The 24,501-nt window shown below is 34.7% G+C and overlaps 1 protein-coding gene across 1 annotated transcript; it reads right to left on the bottom strand.

Annotated features, from left to right (window-relative positions):
- Positions 1–13,846: 13,846 nt before the first annotated feature.
- Positions 13,847–20,386, bottom strand: LOC112279132 (uncharacterized). The gene is made up of 13 exons (XM_024513273.3): positions 19,809–20,386; positions 18,341–18,515; positions 17,809–17,892; positions 17,154–17,395; positions 16,731–16,983; positions 16,325–16,404; positions 16,060–16,144; positions 15,746–15,877; positions 15,434–15,547; positions 15,276–15,323; positions 15,039–15,123; positions 14,822–14,875; positions 13,847–14,315 (listed from the first exon to the last, which is right to left on the bottom strand). The coding sequence occupies exons 1-13, from the start codon at positions 20,111–20,113 to the stop codon at positions 14,167–14,169; spliced, it is 1,806 nt and encodes a 601-aa protein (XP_024369041.1). The 5' UTR covers positions 20,114–20,386; the 3' UTR covers positions 13,847–14,166.
- Between the last annotated feature and the right edge of the window lie 4,115 nt (positions 20,387–24,501).

Genomic DNA, 24,501 nt, shown 5'->3' with positions numbered 1-24,501 from the left:
AAATTAATAATATCATCAATTATTCCAAGTATATATCTTTCAATGCTGAGAAGTCTTTATGCATCTCAAACCTAGTCAATTGATTGTAGCACAAGTTCTAAAAAATTTTGGTTTAGAGTTGATTCTCATCTACTTCAAGTACATGATTCCATGCAAGGAGGAGATAAGAAATCCATGGGAATTAACTAGAACTTGGTGAATGTACAAAAATCCAATGGAATGTACAAAGCCCTATTGGAATTCATAGAACTTATGGAACTCATAGAAATTATGGAACTTATAGAACTCGTAGAAATAATGGAACTTATGGAACTCATAGAAATTATGGAACTTATAGAACTCGTAGAAATTATGGAACTTATGGAACTCATAGAAATTATGGAACTTATGGAATTTATGGAACTCATAGAACTTATGGAACTTATAATACTCACAAAAAAAAATGGGAACTTTGGAACACAAAAAGAATGTATAGGAATCATTGGAAATTCAAAAAACAAACAAGAACTTAAAAAAAACTTATGGGAACTTGAAAATCTTACAAGGACCTAAGAAAACTTGGGAATTGTCAAGGACAAGAACTCGATGAAAAAATAATTCAGACAAGTGAGCCTTCACTCAAAGAAAGGTAACAAAATATAAATAAACAAGTATGTATATTGAAAGAGAAACTGGAATGGCTATTGCCAAAAGACAAGAAAACTAGAGACCCTTGAAACTAGATTGGAAGCAAGAAAGGAGTTGACAAGAGTGAAGAAGCCTTCACTCTTCTCTCTATATATACTATCTAACTAGCGCCTATGTGGCGACGTTCTATAGGACCTCCAATATGTGTTGACTTTATAGAATACATGCCTTGTCTTACAAGGCAAGTTTTTCTACGTGTGGGCCACATAGTTAGCTTGATCTTCAAGCTAATAACATGTGTGGCACATAGCCAACTTGATGACCACGTTTCTAATCCAAAAAGTCAATTAAAGACACCTATGAAGTCAAAGCAGCATCTATGAAGCTTCTAGGAAGCTTTCATATTAAATACTATAGAATTTACTTACTTTTACCTACTTTTACTTACTTCTACCTATTTGTATATGTAATTACTAGCTTACATGATTATATCCGTGACATTACCCCCTTTCTAGGGACGAGCTCCACGAGGAGTGGTCATCATATGTTGAAGAAATCTATGATGCGACGAATTGTATTCGCCACATACTCTGACCTTTGTTCTCTTCGAAGATGATTGATAGGGCCTTTCAACCATCGATAGTGTCCCATACCAGGGCGGGAAGACCACTTAGTTATTTGATCATTGTTGAGGCCTTCGTAACTTCCTTCGAATAGAATATTTGCAACACCATTAGGAGTTGTTCCTACTTCAAGCACAATCATCAAACATCGGGAGTCCCTTCCCAAATCATGATATCAAACGCGTTGTATCTTGCCATCTATTTGAGGAAGAACATGTCATTCTTGAAGATCTTCTTCTCGATTACGTCGTCTTGAAAGATGTGACAATTATAATGTCTCATCCGACAGGTCAACAAATGAAGGCTCTTGAGTCGAATCTGCTGGTTATTAGTTCTCCATCTCCTGAGTGTCACTACTACAAAGAAGCTACGAACAAGAATTGAAAGTAGAATGTTATCTTGCCTAGATGTTGTTTCTTTTATAAAGAAGGTTTTCATCTTGATTTTGATGGATGTCGTCGATGAAAAGCCTCCACCGCCTTTGCTGCATTTACAAGATTCTTTATTGGCTCCTATGTACATTCACTAATACCATATCCGTGCCAATCAATAAGATATTCTAATTTATTTCAGCGTCGCCTTGAATCTAAGACTTCTTCTACTTCAAACTCTTCATTATTGTCCACTTCTATAGGAGGAGGTGGAGCTTGTCATCTTCTTGGTATGTCCACTGTCTTGTATAGTTCAAGAAGAGATACGTGGAATACAGGAAGTATTTTCATTGACTCTGGCAGATGTAAACGATATGCAATTTGACTGATTTGTGTAGAAATAGAAAATGGTCCTAGCCTTCGATAGTCCAACTTGTCACAAGGACGAGTGGTCTTGATATTGCGACGAAGTAGCCATACCTTATCACCCAAGATGAATGATGGTTGTTCCTTTCGATAGACATTCGCATTGACCTTTTGTTGTTCTTGAGCCTCTTTTAACTGCACCTTCATCGTTGCATGTAGCTTTGATAAATGAATTGCTAAATCTTTTGCAGATGGATTATTAACTTTTGAAAAGTCAAAAGTATCAAGTCGTAGATGATAACCATAATTAGCAAAGAAAGGTGTTTGTTTTGTAGAAGAATGTACCATGTTATTATAAGCAAACTCTACCAATGGCAAAAGAGTTGTCCAATCATCTTATTGGTAATTAATGGTACATCTTAAATATTGCTCCAAAACTTGATTAACACGCTCCGTTTGTCCATCAGTTTGAGGATGGAATGCCGAAGATAGTTTTATATCCACTTTAAGAATCTTGAAAAGAGTCCACCAAAATCTTGATATAAATTGAGTTCTCTTATTTGATATAATATCCTTGGATAATCCATGATAGCGATAGATATTGTCAAGAAAGAGTTTAGCTGTTTCTTCACTTGTGATAGATTTTGTACATGGTACAAAATGTGCCATCTTGGTAAAACGATCTACTATCACGAATATAGAATCATAAGAACCTGAGATTGGAAGATCCGTGATGAAGTCCATAGAAACAGAAGACCATGGTAGTTCTAGAATGGGTAATGGCTGAAGAAATCCAAAAGGTTGATGACGAAGAGTTTTTGATCTTGAGCAAATATCACATGATTGTACAAAGTCTTTAACTGTCTTCAACATTTGAGGCCACCAAAAATCCCTAGATATCAGCTCTAAAGTCTTATTATATCCAAAATGTCCTGCTGCTGGGAAGTCGTGACGAGCTTGAAGAACACGTAAACGTGCTTCTCCTTCTAGAACATATAGGCGTCCTTCGAAATAGAGTAGGTTGTTCTTGAATTCAAATTTAGAGGGATCATAAGATTTAGAAGAATTATTCTTGATAACATGAATAAGAGGGTCTAAAGACATACTTAACTAGACTTACTTAAGAAAAGTTAAATCAACAGTCAATGTTGATTTTATTGCTCGAAGATGAAATTGCTCCGGCTTCAATAGAACTGTTCTTTGTTGCTCAAAAGCTGCATCTCCTTCTTTTGGTGCAAGATAAGAACGTCTACACAAGGCATCGGACAAACCTTGTTGTTTTCCTGGCCGATAAGTGATGATGAACTCAAATCTTGATAAAGACATGCTCCAATGAGCTTGGCGACGATTTAATACGCGTACTGACATAAAATATTTGAGGTTCTTGTGATCCGTATACATAGTGACTGAACTGGAAGCGCCTTTTAGATAATGATGTCATTTTTGAAAAGAATCCACAATTGCAAGAAGTTCTTTGTCGTGGATCTCATAATTGAGTTTTGCTGCTGAGAATTTTCTTCAATGAAAGGCTACTGGATGAAGTTGGTCATCTGTTCCCATTTGTGATAAAACTGCACTCAGAGCAAAGTCCGATGCATCTGTTTCCATAAAGAATGCTTTGGAAAAATCAACACGATACAAGATTGGTGCAGAAACAAACGCTGTCTTCAAAGATTCTAAAGCAACTTTGGCTTCTTGATTCCATTGGAGTTTGTCTTTACAATTCAAATGTGTAAGTGGAGCTGCAACTCGAGAGAAGTCTTTGATGAAGATCCGATAGTAGTTGGTAAATCCCAAAAAACATTGGATATCTCTTACCGTTTTTGGGATCTTCCAATCTATAATAGTTTGAACTTTCTTAGGATCCATCATAAGTCCATCATTTGAAATGATGTAACCTAAGAAATCGACTTGAGTAGTATGGAATACTCACTTTTCTATCTTGGCATAGAGTCTTGCATCTCTTAATTTTTGTAACACACGACGAACATGAAGTTCATATTCTTTTGGATTCTTAGAATAGATCAAGATGTCGTCTAGATAACATACCACAAAATCGTCCAAAAACTCTCGAAAAACATCATTCATTAAATGTTGAAAAGCTGCTGGTGCATTTGTAAGTCCAAAAGGCATGATGTTGTAATCAAAATGTCCATACCTAGTTTGAAATGCAGTCTTCCATTCATCTCCTTCTTTGATGTGTACTAGATTGTATGCTCCCCGAAGATCTATTTTTGTATAGATCTTAGCTTGATTCAGCTGATCAAGAAGTCCAGATATTAAAGGTAGTAGATACCTATTTTTTATGGTAATCTTGTTGAGTCCTCGATAATCAACACACATCCGCAATGATCCATCTTTTTTCTTCACAAATAGAATTGGAGTTCCTACCGGAGATTTAGAATGGCATGTGAAATTCTTGGCTAGATTTTCTTCAATATACTCCTTGAGTTCAGCCAACTCATTTTGTGATAAACTGTAGATTGGTCTGAATGGTGGTTGTGCTCCTTCTTAAAGGTCAATTGAGCAATCATAGGGACGATGTTCCGGGAGTGTATCTCCATTCTTTTTTTCAAATACATCTTGAAATTCTTGATATTGGCTTAGAATGCCACTTGAAGTCTTTTCACCAGTAGAAACGGGTGTGGCCTAAATAATATATGGTGATTCTTTCATAGCAGCATGCAAGAAATCTTTTGCACCTGTAAATATGGATTTAATTGAACTTGACATATGACTCTCTACTTGATTAACTACACTGTTAGTTATACTTTTAGAGAAAGTAAGAGTTCAGAAAATCCAATCTATTTAAGGGTTGTATTTTTCTATCCACGACAAATCTAAAATGACTGGATTAGAGGGAGATCTAATGATATTAAATACTACAAAACTATTATGACCATTGATTATTACTTCTATAGGAAGGGTTTCGTGAGTAATATCTCCAGAAGACAATAGACGACCATCTATGACTTCTACATGAACAGGTTTAGTTTTCTTTATTAGAGATATGCTATATCTTTTAGTAAATTCTTCATCTAAAAAATACACTGAGGCTCCTGAATCTAACAAGGCTGAGACTTTGTAATGTTTAGGTCCTAAAATAACATTTAATGTAAAACAAGGAGAGGGCTCTAAGGAGAGAATAGGACCTTTACTAGATGTTGTGCAAGGTTCCAGCTGCACAGTCCCTATTGTAGCTGGACAAACTCGTTTTCCGACATATTATCTTCTTTGACAGCCATACTCCTCATTTAGTGATTGCGTCGTTTCTTTGGATAATATTGAGCAGTGTGCATTGGTTCTCCACAATATAAACATAATCCTTCTTGATGATGACGAGTCTTTTCTTGCTCAGTAAGAGGTTTGAAACGTATTGCATCAATTTGCATATCCTCTACTTCCGAATGTATGTATTGAAGAGGTGTTGGTGTTGCTATTGAATTATAGTAACGTTGAGGTCCACTTGTATAGTTTTCAGATCAGAATTCAAAAAGGTGATTGTCGCACTTCACAGCAAAGTCAATTGTTTGACTCAATGTTTGAGAATCAGGTAAGTTGAGCATTAATTTTTTTACCTCATATTATAATCCGTAGAGAAATTGACTAATAAGTGCAACATCATCCCACTTGATATCAGTTGCAAGTTGTCAAAATTGTGAAGCGTTGTTGTATTACGTGCTTTCTTGCTCGAGAACGCACTAGGCGTCTAGCTGTAGAAGGTAGTATGGAGATTCGCCAATATTCAAGCAGTCTATCAGTTTTTGACTGTTGGAATATAAACAACTGTAAGAATATACCGTAAATCTATACGGATGTCCTTCGACTGCTCACCGAAGTCCTTTTTGTCCCACCCGATAGGTCTCTAGATGTTACAAAGAACCCCGAATAATCCAAACTGCTAATCTTTGATACCGCTTTATACTCACGATCTTGTATCCACTGACTGTCTTGTTAGATTAACCCAATAAATTTCATTCACTCCGCATACTCAATCCTATAGACACCCTTTTAATTCTTCATTACGGACGTAACTCGATTTCATAAAATATTCAAGAGCAATCAAACCCACTTCATTAAAAATCTCGATTCACCATTACAACACTGACTTCAGCAACGATTGCCTCAGTCTTCCCAAAACCCTATGAAGAAAAAAAAACCCAATTCTCTGTTTTTTTTTCCCGCTCCGAAGCATGAAGCTAGCCCTCCGATCCTTCTAAAAACTCTCAAAACTTATCCTCTCCCCTCTCATTTCTTAACCTTAATTTTGAATTTCTTCAAACTTCCGTCTTGGATCCGAAATTGGCTCCCGTCGTCAGAGCTTGGATCCAAAATTGGCTCTCGTCGTCAGAGCTTTTTCTTCCGTTTTTACCTTTAAGAGATCCTTTTACCGAAAGGACGTTCCCGGAACGGCACAAAGGACGGAACAGCTTGAAACGGAATCGGAGCCCCGTAATCGGGACCACATTGAGTCGCCCGACTAATTCAGGTCTCATATTAGGTAAGAATCCAGTAGTAAGACCCGGATGTTCCCGTAATTAGATCAAATTAGTCCTTCGCGTCAGATTGGCTGAGGCCCGTAGTAAGACTTGGATTTTCCTCTAATTAGACTGCATTGGGTTGCCCGACCAATTTAGGTCTCATATTGGGTAAGTGGACCTGGATTGGATGTCTTGAAATTGGATCCAATTGGCTCTTCGAACCAGGCTCACCCGTCGTTGAATTGGTCCTTCTCCTTTTTCCTGACTCCCGTTATTGGAATCGAACGAAGCATTTCAGTATGCTCCGGTTGACTGTAACGGGGTGACTGAACCTAGCCACTCAGTATTTGCACTGGAATTGGTCGTTGCTCCCAATATTTGAGGTAATTAAATATTAATAAAAGTCCCCTTTCTTTATATTTTCACGGTATACTCGTGTTACAACACGACAGTGTATAACGTTACTGATCGATTGCCTTGTCGTAAAATATGGATCTTATTGGTTGCAACACAAATTGCATCATGTTCTTAATACATGGATCGAAACTCCACCAAAAAAGCCTCTAGATTTTTCAATATTAGATCTCGTCGTTCAAGAAAAGATGAAAACCACGATAGTGTTGAACCTGAAAGAAGTATACCAATGAATCTAACTTGCGATCCTGGAGTTGGATAGCTTTGGGATTGAAGTTCAATCACAAGTTGCACTTGATTGATAAATCCTCGAAACTTGGATCTGATGCCATCAAACTTCTCGGGTAGGGCAATTCTTGGTTCTCTAATATTTGAAGGGCATTCCACCATAGGAGAGTGATATGATTTGGTGCAGATATTGAAGCAGCTCCAATCATTTCTATATCTTCACTTCCTACCAATCTTGTTGCTCTTTGTGATGGTAAATTGAGTTGATGCAACGCAAGCATTAACTCCCTCAATTGCTCTTACATTTGTGCCATTGCACTCTTCATTTCAACAAGTTCTGCCATGATAACACTTAGAAGAGAGAAGATATTTAATATCGCTCAAGACAAATAGAAGAGAGGACTTAAGAACAAAGAAAATACTAAGGATAATATCAGTTTAGAAGAAGGTAATCCGCAACTTCTAATATGCTTATATCTTATCAAGAAAAAGGAGTAATCCACTCTTAATCAAGATTAGACAAAGCTCTGATATTATAGGTGTACTCTTGTCAATCTGTCAAGAACAAGAACTCGATGAAAAAACAATTCAGACAAGTGAGCCTTCACTCAAAGAAAGGTAACAAAATATAAATAAACAAGTATGTATATTGAAAGAGAAACTGGAATGGCTATTGCCAAAAGACAAGAAAACTAGAGACCCTTGAAACTAGATTGGAAGCAAGAAAGGAGTTGACAAGAGTGAAGAAGCCTTCACTCTTCTCTCTATATATACTATCTAACTAGGGGCTACGTGGTGACGTTCTATAGGACCTCCAATATGTATTGACTTTGTAGAACACATGCCTTGTCTTACAAGGCAAGTTTTTCTACGTGTGGGCCACATAGTTAGCTTGATCTTCAAGCTAACAACATGTGTGGCACATGGCCAACTTGTTGACCATGTTTCTAATCCAAAAAGTCAATTAAAGACACCTATGAAGTCAAAGCAGCGTCTATGAAGCTTCTAGGAAGCTTTCATATTAAATACTATAGAATTTACTTACTTTTATCTACTTTTACTTACTTCTACCTACTTGTATATGTAATTACTAGCTTACATGATTATATCCACGACAGGAATGCACGAGAATACATGGAAACACATAAGAATACAAGGACACTTTTTGTACCCAACAGCATGGGTTTCTATTATATATCTATTTCACAATGTACTTTTTATAATATGATCAAGATCTTATATCCTAAAAATAATAAAGACAAAAACATCACCATAAATATAATTCATTTCAAAGTTCTTTTAACTTAGTTATTTAAGTAGTTGTTATAAATGAACTTATATTTTCTAATTAAAATATAGAGACAAAAATAGTTTCATTTTTATGCATATACTTCTTTCTTTCTTTCTTTCTTTCTTTCTTTCTTTCCCCCTTTTTTTTTTTTTTGTTAGCATTTCTTCAAGAATGATCAATTTTTTACTTAGCAACCATAAATTAAACTTTTATAGCTTTTTTGTAGCCAATGGCACATATTTTTACTTCTATATATATATATATATATATATATATATATATATATGAAAGTACAAATATTTTGGTATAACTTTTTGCATATTATGGAATTTTTAAAAGTTGTTTATTGATTTGTTAGAAAATAAAAAATAATTTGTAATCTTTTGGTCTGCTTGTCATTTGTTCATTCACTCACAAATAAACAATAAGTGATTGTGGAGATACAAAGACATCTAAGAAAGAGGAAGATTGTACTAAAATATCCATATCTTATATCTATGTTAAAAAATAATCTTCAATTTTTTATCAATGTATTTTTTAAAAAGAAATAATATTTCTTGCAATTTGAATTTTCAAAACTTAGTGCATAAATCTCAAACATGAAAAAAGTATTTGATAAAACTTATATATATATATATATATAGATAATTTATTTTTAAAATTTTACAATACTATAAATAATTTAATAGATAACATGACATTGACATTATTATCAAAAAAATCATTTCAAATTCACGATTTAATTAGTATATAAAATAATTAATTAATATAATATAAATAATTTAATTGATAATATTATTACTATCATTATGATATATATATATATATATATATATATATACATATACATATACATATATTTATTTATATATTTAAATAAAAATATTTAAAATTTAAAATTTAATGATAAATTTAAAATTGATTTTAAAAAAAAAAACTGTTTTTTAATTTATTTTAAAAAAATAAGGAGCTTTTATGTTAAAAAAAATTAGTTTTATTTAAAGACTATCAAAAAAATTATATAAAAACTATCTTTTAATCATAAAAATAATTAATTTTAATATAAAAAGTATTTTTAGTTATAAATAATATAGAAATAGAAGTTTTAAACAATGAATAAGATTTGTTTTAGTTCTGTGAAGATCACTATTTGGCAAAAAGTTATTTGTCAAAATATTAATTAATTTTTTTAAATAGATTTATATCATATAATTTTTATAATGAAACAATATGATTATGTATATAATAAAATTTACTATAATTATTTTATAATGACTATTTAGTTTGTTAAAATATCTTTTGTAATCTTCTTGTAGAATATCTTTTTGAAATAGACACTTATTTATTAGAAACCTCAACAAGTCTATCACTATATAGTTTAATAGAGATAATCATTATACATTTATATTTTTATTATATACATTATGCATATACTAGCCAAATTCAAAAATTTATAATTATATTTCAAAAAAAAAATTGACAAGTTCTTGTTCAATTAGTATCACAAACATAACCAATACTAGAAATTACTTAGATAAGAAGCGTTAGATGGAAGTAAATTGGAATAGATAAATTGAATAATATCATGTAGAGAAGCTTCATAGACTCAAATTGGGCTTTGTATGTGTTTGTAGGTGTTTTTTTGGTTAAAATTTGACCAACAAATTTGCCATGTATTGTACATATTGGCCGCACATAATAAAAGTTGGCCATATTATGCATATATGAAATTCGCCTTGTAAGTGGGACATGTATTGGAGGTCTTTTAAAATAAAACCACGTAGCTCCTACTTAGATAGTATATATAGAGGCAAGAATGAGGTCATTCTCATTCTTATCAATCCATGTCTTTTTTTTAGTCTTGTTTCAAGAATCTCTAGTTTTCTAGTGTTTGGCAAAAGCCATTTTAGTTTAATTTTTAATATATATTTATTTTATTTTATTTTTTGACATCTTTCTTTAAGAATGATTTCACTTGTTATTTATATTTTTTGAGCTCTTATCTTTAATAATTAGTCAATGAAAAAAATAGGTTTTATACTTATCCTATGTTCTTAATAAAAAAAATTAAAATGTCTACTTTGGAAGTCATCATTTAAAACATTATTACATAAAATATCTTACTTCTTTATTAGTAGACTAGGATAAACAAATTTTAGGCATATATCTTCGTAGATAGAATCTATCTATCTAATAAAGAAAGCATAGGTTGCAAGTACTTCTTAGTAATATTTGTTTTTCAATTGAGTTTTGAACCTTCCTTCTATAGTTAATACTTTGTGCTAAATTAACATTGTTCAGTTTTTTTTTTTTTTTTTTTTTTTTTTTAGTTATTCTTACTTATAAAAATTTATCAAAAATATTGTTTGTCTATCTACAAAAATCACTAATTGGTTGAGGTTGTTATCACCATTCAAATTCACAGATTTAAATTGTATAATATCAATTCTACTTCATCTTTAAATGTATTCTATCCTTGTTCTCAATCTCCATTCCATGTCCCTATTTTCTTTATCTTTGTTTTTGATGTCCCTCATCTCTCACCTCTATCCTTGTTTTCAATGTCCCTTGCCTAGAAGGCATTTGAGCTTGCTTGAATATATTAGGATAAAAATTATAACCAATATGATAAAAATATATTCTATATTCTATATTTATATTTATTATTTAAGATTCATTATTATTTGAATTTATTAGGATATAATGATACCCATGCTAGAAATAAGAATTATTGAATATTATAGTGAGTTTTTAAAGTTTTGTAATTATTTTTAGAACAACACTTTAAATTTCCTTCTACATGAACAACAAGGCCCGCCATCCTTTTCCTTTGGCATGACAAAATTGCTACTCATTGGCCTCATTAAGTATAGATTTTTATCTTCTGTTGCTCTCTTCAATTTCTCCAACACCTTTGCTACTACTTTGAATTGTAGCACATGTGCTATGGCTGGTAGTAGTAGGCTTTGTTCACAATCAAACTTGTTTAAATGTTGACATTACCCATAACTGTAAGACAATGAAATCTTTACATTTGCTTTTTATCTAATGCAAAGCAAGGGCCCTACTGCTAGTAATTTTTTAATTCTTTAAGTTGTAAAGTATTTTACTGAATTCTTGTTATTTTTTCATATTTTGATTTCATTGTGTTTATATTTTACTCTCCCAACATTTTGATATTTAATGTATTCTAAGCTATCATAATAGGGCTTACATAATGATGATATATGATAATTATACATGATCAATCAATAATATAACTTTACAAATCTAAAACAAAATGACTTCAGTTGGTTTTAAAAATTCGTTGCCTAACAAGTAAAAAAAATTCAAATCTTAATTAATCCTTCTTCTTGGAGCATGACTGTTATGACATTAAATCATGGATAATTTTAATTCCATTTCATTCAAGAAAATATCACATTTAAAAATCACAAGTTGAATAAACTTGATCAAAATAATATTGTATCTTTCCACTGTGATGTTTTAATACATATATATGCTGTATTTTTTTGGTTGTTTCTGAGTTTGTTTAACAAACATGTTTGATTTGTTGTGGTTGTTTAATAAAATTGTTAATTTAAAAAAAATAAAAAATAAAAAGGGGGGGGGGGAGTTGAAAATCAGTTTTGGTACAGAAGATTACTTGATAAAATCTATGAGAGAAGATTAATATCCAAGAAGAGAAAAATTAGAAACTTAGAATGATCATATGAATAAATTCTATTCACTGTGCAGAATCCAAGAACATCAAAATCTATTATTCAATGACTATCAGCAGCTGCCGGGCTTATTGAAATTTGAGGCTGATAAGTGCAATATATTTGATTTATCAATCAAAACTTTAAATTCAATGCAATAGGTTAATGGTGGGCCCAATTTAATAAGTTGAAGAGGGTTTAAGAATACATGATATTTTGTTTTGATCTTTGTGCCTTAACATCATGCAATAATGGCTAAAAAAAAATAAAATAAAACAAAACAAAAATTTGGTTACACATGTTTTTTTGTGCTTACTAGCAAAACCATTATTGGCATTTATGTGTTTTACTATTTAAGTATGCCAATAAAAGCAACAGTTGTTTGAGGGATATTTATTCTTTACATGCATGGAAATTAATTTGGCACTTAGAAATTAAATTTGACAACTTGCAAAGGATTCTTATGTTTTAGGTAAAATAAAAATAAAATAAAAATATTTTTTGAAACAATTCGGTACTTTCCAAGCCCATTTTTTGGCATAATTAGATTCATTTTTTGAAGATTCCTATTATAAATTGTTATATATATAAATATATTTCTATGAAAAGATATATTTATATTATAAACTTAACTAACTTTTCTACCCTTAACAAAACATCCAAGCATTTAATTAACAAAGCATTTACTTACCTTCAAGATTATTCACATAAATTAAATATAGATTAATTTTTTACTATCTTAGTAATTTCTATGCTAAACTAAGATTTCTAATTAATTTTCTAAAATAAATTGACCTTTATCCAACTAACTTTTACTAGTAGGATTTTTTATTAAACCAATAAGATTTGAATACATGCTCCTCCTCCTCAAACAATACCCATATTTTACCAAAAGATTCATTGTTTTAGAAGATCTTTTTTTCTTTTTTCTTTTTTCTTTTTATCTTTTCAGAATGTTTGATTTGAACTTCCTTATTTTTCCATACAAATATCCCAATTTTACACAAAAATGAGATGATTCTTTCTTGGATTACAACGAATGTAGAAACACAGATTAAGTAAAAACTATATTTTTAATAATTGTGACTATAACTAATTAGTTTTAATTCTTTGATCCTATCTAAGATTCCAAGTCTATAGCTAAACTTGTCTCCACTCTTCTAAAGTAAACCTTTAATTGTTGACAATATATTCGCTATTCTTACACATCCTTATGCTCTAATTTAGAACCAATTCCTTTTCATTACAACTTTTTTTTTCTTTAACTTCACTTACTTTATTTCAACTTTGAATATAATTCCTAATTATTTAGAATCTTAAATAAACTTTTATCCTAGGAGATGACATTCAACTTATCCAAATATCATCTTTTTGTATACAAATAGATTATGTTTTTAATTTGTTTCTTTCAATTAAACTATATCAAATAATTTAATATTACCAAATAATTTAATATTCTTTTAATATAAACAAATAAAAAGTATTGATCTATTTAGTTGGACAATGCTAATTACAATCAATAGCCACCAAAATCATGATTCTAATAATTCTCAAAATCATAATTTAGATAACGTACAAAGATGGAACGTAGTAGCAAGTTTGTTCACAGAATATTAGAAAACTCAAGCACAATCCAAGAATAAAAGGGAAAGTGCAGCAACATACTCTTATGGCAACATATTGTTGGAAGGTTTCATCTGCCCAATCCTCACGAGACTAGTGAATCTCCTAGAAGTATCGGCTCTGGCACTTAAACGAATCCAAGTAGGTCCTTACCTCTGCTCAGATATCTAATATTATTGCACAAGTATTTGTACACCATTCGCGTCAATGGCACGAGTTTATCGTGGCAGACGGCAGTTTTGAAATTTCCATCAAAATCTTTTGGAACTACTTATCAAACCAAAACCAGAATCCAAGGATATAGACTCGCCAACGCTATATCCTCTATACTAAATCCACATACCAGATGGCACATTCCTTTAACATACAAGCTCAAGTTTGTTCAACTAAAAATATCTATCGTCTATGAGACTAGTGACTTGAACCAACTGAATGGAAGATCTACAATCTGCCATTCTCACCAGAGTGAAATACTTGTGATTTCCGTTGGAAGGATGAAGTGTGTGATTCATCAGTTTGGCGACCTGAGTAATCCATGTGTGCGTGGCCAGAATCTTCACCATTGCATACTACACCTGTATTTGCATTATCTGTAAATACACATTTGATCCAATAAGTAATAAGATAATTACCAAAATTTCAATCAGGATATTGAACAATGCCATCCCAAATTTCCATACAATGAAGCCGCGATATAAACACAAAAAGACTCAATAACTGCCAATAATAAGACTCAAACATGGTAGCAAATCTAGCTAAAGTGCAACCTTGATGCGACCTTAAGAATGACGTTTGGAAGTTCCGTTTTAACGCATAAAAGAAAATCTATCCTTCAGTAAATATTCAAGATTACTCTCTTCAAAAGCCACCATTCACTATCATAGTGTAGACTGCACTTGTTTCTTACGGTTGTCAACCCTTCGGATTACTCCGTTGAAGAAGTGCAGAAAATTTAAATGCTGAAACTGATTAAAGCCATCAAGGACTGATAGCAGATTGCTTCGCAAGAATCAGACTAATTTATATTGTTTTACAAGTAGAATCACACCTATTTCTCCTAAATTGACAGGCAAACAGAAAGGTACATAAAACATACCAAAGAGAGACACAATAGATGGTCTCTTAGGTTGAGGTTTCTTCTTCAGCTCGGCTGCTCACAGAACACAGCATACAGCCCGTATTGTCAAGACCAAAAACATTTCAACCGAAGTAAAACCATTTCGCACCTCAACAATCTAATCAAGAAATCTGACAGAACTAACGTGATTCAGCACGTCACAACAAGACTAAATAAAAGAGACTAATAGTCTTACCGATTGGCGAGTTCATCATCCCTTTTAACACATCCGAGTTCTTGTACGTGTAACCCACAAAATTAGCATCTTTGGAAGTCAGCATCTGTTGGCACCCAAAACCAACATGACATTCCGTTAGACATGTAAGCCACAGCCAATCATATGAATCAATCAACGTAGGCTGCCACCTGTGTTAATACATCGTGCACTTTGGATCAAGTGACCAAAAAGAAATTCAAGACATCAATTTCATACCTTTCGCCAGGGGCCTGATCTGGTGGAAGGATGAGGCTGAGAACTGACCTGTGACCATCAAAAAATGTGTAAGAAAACGGTCAGGCGAGAGGATTACAACACATGGTGCACCACCAAAATAATCTTAGAAGTTTCAGTGGTATGATACCCAAAAATACCTCATCAAACTTCTCAAAGTTTTGGGTGTCGAGTTCTCCATTGACTTCGGGCTTGTATGCAGCCTCCATTTCATAGAGCTTGTCCCATTGAATACCGTTGAACCATGGGTGCCCCTGAATGATAGGGAAATGAAAAAGTGCACCAATCAAAACAATCATTCTGCAAAAGCAACTTCAATGAAAGACGTTGAAGACAATATAACACCGCTGACAAGATTGATCAGAGGGAGATCAAGTTTACTTGTAGAGTTAATCGACATAACTGAATTCTACAACGAGCAATTGTGTACTGTCTGTGGAAAATATAATTACCTTAATATCATCTCCGCCTCGGCTTCCTAAACGTTGGTCTACATCACAGAGCAATCTACAAATCAGATCTTTGGCCTCGAGAGTCAACTTAGCTTCATCTGGGAACTTAAGATACGTTCTCCAATTCACTATCTGCACAACATCAAGACATGAACACGTTGGTGCAGATAGCTTAGACAAAGCATTGAAAAAATTGTATCAACTTTTGAAATAGCAGTGACATGCGCTCTTCATCTACATGAAACTTGAGGCAAAACGTGTTAACAATCCCAGCGAGACAGTTTAAGGGAAAAAAACAAGGCTGAAAAACCTACCTTCCTACAGGTATTCATGGGGTCATCCGAATAGAAAGGTGGATAACCGACTAACATCTCAAACATGATGGCTCCAAGTGACCACCTGTAGAAACATTCCATCATTAAATCAAATCCAGTAATTTATTCAAATGTCCTTTCCATGTAAGACATTCTGTAACCACAGCTATAATCCGGTAGTCTACTATCCACCTTGCAAAACATTCGAGTTTCTATTCAAGAGAAAATTCATTGAATAATATAACAAGTGAAGGCAAAAATTCACCAGTCACACTCCATGCCATAGCCTTTTTTCAACAGCACTTCGGGCGCAATGTAGTCCGGAGTACCAACTGTGGAATATGCCTGCAATTAGTAATGAACACAGTTACTCAGTGTAATGGAAGCCTAACCAGTGTTAACACTCCACAACCACATTCTTGAGGACCATGCCTGAATGTGCTTGTAGATTCTCAAGCATATTAGTCAGAACATACTGCATGACCCAACAAACATAGTTCAATCTCATCCTGAACGTAGGACAGCCTCACCCAACTGAAGCTGTACAGATCGACAAAGAAGCCTTAAACTAATAACCGTCACCATCTCAGCTAACAGATGAGAGACAACTAGATACCAACATCAGAAACCATACCGATCTAAGACATACCAGAGAAAGTGAAAACCCATACCAGCATCCGCCGATTTCGTTGCCAATGCTGCAACTGCTCCTGCTGACTACGATGTGACTGCTCACGCGTGGATGGTTGAGAGCGACCACCCTCTATGTCCATAGGCATTGGCTCCCGATACTCCTCATCGGAACCAGGCTCATGTTCATGCAGTGTTGATAACGCACGACAATCTAAAGGTTTGCATAATCCAAAGTCTGACAGCTTCAAATGTCCATTTTTATCCAGCAACAAATTGTCGGGTTTTATGTCCCTGCCATTCCCAATTTGTTGCACACATACTCACGTCAAATATGCCCCACTGAAAAATAAGTCGGAAGACGACTGAAGTGGACAGTGATAATACCGAAATCATTTCAGCATAAAAGATTTTGCAACCACAATCCGATACAAAACACTACTTGGTTAGAGAAGAAGACTGACCGGTGAATATAGTTGTGCCTATGGATGGACTGAATAGCTAAAACGGATTGTGCAACGTAGAAGCGAGCTTCATCTTCTGTTAGGGTATCCTTGCGCATCAGCAAAGTCATCATGTCACCTCCAGGTAGATACTCCATGATCAGGTACAAGTATTCAGAGTCCTGAAAACTGTACAGTAACTTCACGATACAGTGACTGTCCACTTCTGCTAACAAATTTCTTTCCGCCCTCACATGTTCCACCTGAATTGAAGTTGATCAGTGTTCAACAAAATCAGAGGCAGTAGCACATAAATGAATGAGATCTCTATTAAAAATATGTTTTATTGCAAATGACTGGAAACAAACAATAAAATGAAATCTCGTAATACTATGCTTGATAATAGAAAAAATAAGAAAGAAATAAACTTAATATATGTCTGATCCCTTGAACCGACACGAACAGTTCATTACAAAGTTGCATCGGCTTCAGATCAGTCGGCAAGCTTATACACAACTTCACATCTAAAGCTATCACTTGCCTTGAAACTTGCAGAAGAGAATAACAAATCTCTGACTGTTTATTCGCAGCTCATTTATCCCAGATTCTAAGCACTTAATACACGGTATCCTCAAAACTAGATTTTAGAATGTGGAGTCAAACAAGCGGCTTATACCTGCCCTCTTGACAGCATCTCTGATTTCTTCAATTTCTTCATGGCATAAACTTCTCCAGTTGCTTTCGCTCTGCAGAGCCTCACCTGCGGCCCCACTCTTTACTGTCAATAAAGACCTCGTTGAATACAACTGAAAGCAGCCGTAGAATTGATGATTTCTCGAACAAGCATGACCTCAAAGAAGTATTTTTATTGAGAAAAAAAGGAGGAAGCCTGCACTATCGAAGATAATCGAAAGCAGATGACATTTGAGAACTTCTCAAAAAGTAAAGGAAAGAGGTCCAAAAGAAAAACACTCGAATGAATCGTTGCAGGACGATCATGTAAGGAAACGAAACACAATCTGGATTAGGGAATTCAATTACATTTCTTTCTGTTCGTGATAAGTACTGGATACAGAGTACGAGACAAGGTCCACTTAATTAAATTTTCACATTTCGGAAAATGAATGTTCCAGCTGAAACAATCCTCTCTTAGAAATATCATCATTCAACCAAAATAAATGTATTTTTTCGCTTCAAACAAACAGCACCTCTCCAAAGGCGCCTCGTCCAATAATTGTTAACAGCTCAAAATCCTCCACCCCCATTTTATGACGCTGTAACCGCATATACTCTGTCTCTTTACGCTCAAGATCCTTCAACAAGTTATGCTGATCCTCTGGGGACACATCTGCATCTTGTAACCTTCGCTCCAGGGTCCAGCGCCTGCCAAAAATAAAAGAAAAAGGAAGACTCAATGCTACTGTCTCGCATCCTTTCACGTATCGGATCCTTTTCAATCGTGTCATTGGAAGACCCACGCAAAAATATGATCAGCACGAGGAGATCTGAATCCTAGCACAAGTTCCGTACGACTCGATCGCAGCTTATTTACATCGAGTTGCGGTAGATATCCTCGTTTAAGCGAAATAGTAATGGAAAACATTCCAGCAGTGTCGAGTTGTTAAAAATAGGCGGACAATATCGGGCCGAAAGACGTACTGAATGGGCTTGACTGTAAAAAGCATTCTATTCGGAATAAAATAAATAAGATCACTGCCTACCTGAAAACTAAAAGAAGACCAATTAACAGTAATCTGTTCTCATTGGAAAAATGTTCGGTTCACTGTCCTTATATAGTCTTGGAATTAGCACATTTAGGGATGACGGTAACCTCATCGTTTTCTCTTCGTGCTATATCATGCACACCAGCAGTAGGTCAAGTGGGATAAAGGATAAAGAACACGCCATTGGTAAATACTCAAAGTCATAGAATTTTAGCTTCGACTGAGAGATCCGGCTATCAAACCATACTCGAATTTATATCGCACGAGGTATCGAATTTCAAAACATAAAATCGAAGTTTGGTATACCGAATAACTCGAATCCATCAACCGTTTGAAGACGTCCAGAAAAGAAACTAGGTGGCCTGTTTCCAATTGGTGTTACTGAGAAGATTAACATTCAGCGTAGCCTAAACTTCATTGGATGCGCAATCTTCAGCCGAATTCTGATTTTCTACAACGCCAGTCTGAGGTTCTACGAGCACTATGAATTAGGTCACAAAGACAGTTCACTAGAAGGTACGTGAACACCAGGAGACATCCCGCGACTGTCAAAGAATTGATTCCGGATTTGATACGTAGGATTTTAAATTTCCGTAACAAACCAAGAGGAGGAGGAGGAGGAGGAGGAGGAGGAGGAAAAAAAAAAAAAAAAAAAAAAAAAAAAAAAAAAAAAAAAACACTGTCGCAATCTATCACTGTATTGAAACCTTTCGTACAAGGAAGGATTAAAAGAAGAAATATCCTTGATAAGAAGAAGCCTACGTTCTTGCAATTTACTGAATGATGATGGAAAGATGAAAGGTATTAAAAAGCAGGCGACTAGTAACCGACGAGGAAAACAATAACCACAGGAGTCATGAACTTCCTACTCGTAGATTGCAGATCGAAGATAAAAAACCGAGTCCAAGAGGGTAATAGGTGAAGAAAGTGCGAGGGGCAATTCATCGGCTACCTCTCTTTCCGTTCCTGCAAGCTTTTCATCTGCGCCTTGTAATGGTTTTCAATGTACTGTTTAGCCGCAGCAACCTTCTGACGCGTAATACTAGAGGCGAGATTATCGTCAAGCTGCAAACCATCCGCGTTCTCGCTCCCTCTCCCCTCATCTGATCCCACGTCCAAACCTCCCATCCCGTCTTGCGCCGTCGCCAAGACCGTGCTAAACACATCCGCTTGGTTCACCATCAAGCCTCCTGCTGCTCCACCTCCGCCTCTCAACCCCTGTCCTGCTCCCTTCCAGCCCCCGTCCTGCTCTTCCATCTGCCCCTGGCCTGCCCCCTCGATCTACTTCCCCCGCAACCGCAACCGCAACCTCAATCCCCTCTCATCTCATCTCACCATTCCCCGCAATCACCTCCTCCTCCGACCAAATAGCTTCAACATGAGCACCACGGCAGGTACCAGAACTGTTAACAACGACGAAGAACAGAGTGACAGTTAGTTCAAGGTCTGCTCACGCAAGGCAGCGAGATCAAGCATGGTCACAGCTGGAAAAAGACGGAGCACAGAACACTAAGCTGAGCATCACAAGGCGCCAAAGGCGGCAAGCTCATGGCGGCTAAATATAGTCTCCCCTTCCAGCCAGCTTCCGCTCTCTGTCCATCCTATCGAAGCTTGCTGGCTATGGCGATTGGGCCCGCCACCCCCCTCCTCCCCCCCCCGCAACACACTGCGCCGCGACGAATCCCACCACGACGGTCTCCAAAAACAAACGATCGGAATTCCCGACGATTCCCCGCTCTCTGCTCCTTTCTCGTCGCCTGGCAGTTGGAACCCCACGCCCATTCCATAATGGAATCCTCGTGGGAAGTAGTTATTAACAGACACTTGGGTCTGGCATAATACCCCAGTCGGTTGCCAATTTGATCTCTGGATGAGATCACGACTCTTCTATCCCCTTTCCCAACTCCTTTGCAAGTCAGTGGGAACGCCCATTCCCGTCACTCAAACTCCTCACCAATAACCCATTATTAGTCCATCTCAATTAAGCAATAGAATTAGTGTGGTTCGCCTCCATATGTGAAAATATCTTCGAGTTTCTATCTTTTTGCTTAGTTTGTGGCATTAGTTGGGACAGAATGACTTGGACACATCTCAAATCCATCCCTAGAGGGATTTTGCAAGGTGGGTAAGATCCTACATCCTTTGAAGTCAGTTGGATATTATTGTTGTGCGGGGTCTCATGTATATAAAGAGGGCAGACCGAGCCTAACCCCAGATGCTCTATGATCCTAGCCTATCGAACCGAATTTTGATGGAATGTTCCACTGTGGGTTTGGAACCCCACTGAGAGACTACACTAATTTTGTGCCATTGAGGTGGAATTTGTATTTTCCAGCTGGCAGGCAGGGTGTGGTGGGATCGATGCGGACTTTTATCATTCCAGCTTCATAATACATCAGAGCCAACCATAGATTGACTTGTTGTGCACCCACCCAATGACACCCTCACCCAGTGAGCTGTTTTGTTTCATTTTTTTAATTTTTTTCAATACTGGGACCAAGCTAACCCTGTGAAAACAAAGAGACTTCTCCCCCAAGTCTGTCAAGTTGGAGTATTGCAATTGAATTAATTGTGTTGCAATTGTTGGAGTCATCAAGCATTAGATTTGGGAGGACAACATGAGGCCTGTTCCAAGGTTGGCATGACCGTTCTGAGCTGGCCATGACAGTCCCTCACTCCCAACCCATGACCTGGCATTCACAATCACTCTCACTTGCTTCCTTCTCCAGTGCTTTTTACACCCCAAAAAAGCTTTAGGGCTGTGTGAGAATTTACAACCACCAATTAACACAGAAAAAAAACATTTCTTTCAGTGTGCATTGGTACATGTCCTTCACAGGGTGGGTCACAGTGTGAAAAAGAGACATTTGAAGGACAACAAGTGTGGTGCTCACAAAAGGTTCACTTATCCATGAAACAGAGTCATTAAAACGTAAGCTTGTTGGCATCATAATATTGCACTTTTGCATGTTTTTTTCTTTTAATGGAATCTGGTGAGTTGAGTATGTAACCAAGCGAGTGTAAGGAGATTTAGGGTTCAATGCATTTTGTTTGATTGATTTTTGCTCTATTTTTTCAACAAGTGGACAACACTACTAGGTTTGTGGGGAGGAGGCATCACAATTGTTTGAGCTTGACAAAGTCCCCACCAACTCTATACACCAAGTGGTCATCCTTGACAAGGTCGTGAGAAAGGCCAGCCCCTCCCTCTAGATCCCATTCTTTCTTCCTTTTTTTCTCTCTTGCTCTGTATGTTTGTGTCTTATCTATGCAATCTTTTTCCATTTACTAATGAGATGGGCTTGCAGTGTACATTGCACAGAACATGGGTCCTTATTTGTGTTGCTTTGTCATATTCTATGATAGTCATATGATGTTTCTGTCATTTTAACCTTAAATATGAAATAAGCTGAACAAAGGCATTTTTTCCAGGCAAGAACTAATTGTTAAATATTATGTTCATAGAAGTCAAAATAACAACAACAATAATAATAATAATAATAATAATAATAAAATAAACACACTCTACAAGGGTCCTCCCATTCATATGTCACATATATATATAGAGGGATGAATGAAGGATGGATGAGGTTGGGAGTGAATGGAATCAAATGATAGGGTGGGGTGCACCCAAGCACAGCTGGCCTGATGAAGAATAATAAGAAGAAGAAGCAAATGTAACTCTTCCAATACTACTTCTGGGACAACTGTGCCCAGTTGGTTGGAAACCCAAAGAAAAAATAAAGCAGGTAAGTGTGAACAGGGAACTGGGGAGAGGATGGACGAATGTTCTCCACCATCTACCTCTGAAAGGATGTAGTTGATCGACGAAGCCCAGTTACTAATTGGCAAATGATATCATAAACTTGACATGATTTTCAAGGTTTTATCAATTTAATCCTGATTACAGTAGAATTTTTTTTTAACAATTTAAAATACGGATTGCACTCTTTGCAATTGGGTTGTTGTGCTACACACAGATATATGCATGAATTCCAACAATTTTGTAATAATAACTGTGGATTGTTTAAAATATTGTAAAATGGAATAATCAAACAAGTACTTAAAGAATGTTTTCAACCAATGTTAAGTTGAACAAACACTCGTTGCATAATAGTTTTCAAATGATACAAGTAATTAGATTAGCATGAAGCATATATTTGTTCTTATACCTGGTCTAAACCCTAAACCCTAAACCTGGCCACTTTGTTTTAAACCTGATCACTTTGTTCTAAACCCTAAACCTGACACAAATAGTTCACATATTTTTGAAATATTTTTTTATTTTTATTTTATTTCAATCATGAATTTAATGAATTAATTTCTTGTGTTGTATGTATGAATGTATTTATTTCTTATTTATGCGTCATATACATCATAAAAAAATTATTATTATCATTATTCTTATCATAAAGAGACAAATTGTGAGCCATTGAGTGATCATATTTATTGTTTTCATGTATATATATATATATACTACACAAGGTTTACAATTTGTTTTGCTTTCAAATAGTGTTAATTTTATGTGAGTGTGTTACACATACTTTTATGCACTATGATCAACATTGCTATTATGTACAAGTAGATGCCTAATCTAACATAGGTTAATAAATCCCACAAGTCCATTTTAATATACATACATACATACAGAAATACAAACAAACAAACAAAAAAAGGAGTTTAAATTTAAATAAAAAAGTTATGATTATGTATTTCAATGGATGGTCTCAAAAGTAATTACCAAGATAATCATAAAACATTATTAAAAAATATATTATAATAGAAATTAACCATAAATTATTTTTCATATCTGTGTGTGTAACAAAATATGTTTATTTACATACAAACATACAAACATACATACATACATATTAATAAAAATTTGTCCATCTACCTATCTACATAACTTTCATTGTTTTGACCCCTAATTGATAAAGTCTTCATTTTCAATACAACCAATTAATTGTTTCCAATTTTCATTAAATTTTGTATATAAATAGTTTCAATATCCATGCAGTATTCTTTTTCCTTATGACAGTTCAGACAAGCCATATCAAGAAAGCTAATATCTAGTCCTTAACATAAATTAACATGCCAAACAAATTTCTATTACATTAGACCAAAAAGTACATTATAGCCCACAAGTTGTTGTAAAAAATTGATAGTGAATTGAGAGAATGCCCATACAGAAGTTCTTTCAATGGTTGTATTTGACTTTAAATGATATAATGCAAAGAACAAATATGTTGCAAATTGAGGATGCATACAACTTACAAACACTATCCATGCTTGCGCACCAAAAGATTGCAAAATGCACATTACAATCTAAGAACATTAAGTATTTTTTTGTGTACAAACCTCGTCTTCTTATATACATATTCATCAATACAATACAAAAATTTAACATCATAATTAAAAATATAAAAATTATGTATATATATATATATATATATATATATTACCAAAAGTATTCTTAAAATAATCCTAATATTTTTTTCTATCATATTTACTATTACAATATTAAAATTTTCTAGATGAAGAGATTATTTTCTAAAAACCAAGATTTGAATATATATATATATATATATATATATATATACATACATAAACTTGTTTAGCAAATATAAACTAGTCTTTTAAAACCT

Source organism: Physcomitrium patens, chromosome 2 (genome assembly GCF_059467195.1).
Source record: "Physcomitrium patens ecotype Gransden chromosome 2, ASM5946719v1, whole genome shotgun sequence".
NCBI classification, from domain to species: domain Eukaryota; kingdom Viridiplantae; phylum Streptophyta; class Bryopsida; order Funariales; family Funariaceae; genus Physcomitrium; species Physcomitrium patens.
Note: the sequence above shows the minus strand (reverse complement) of the source record. Positions and strands in the feature narration are given on the sequence as shown.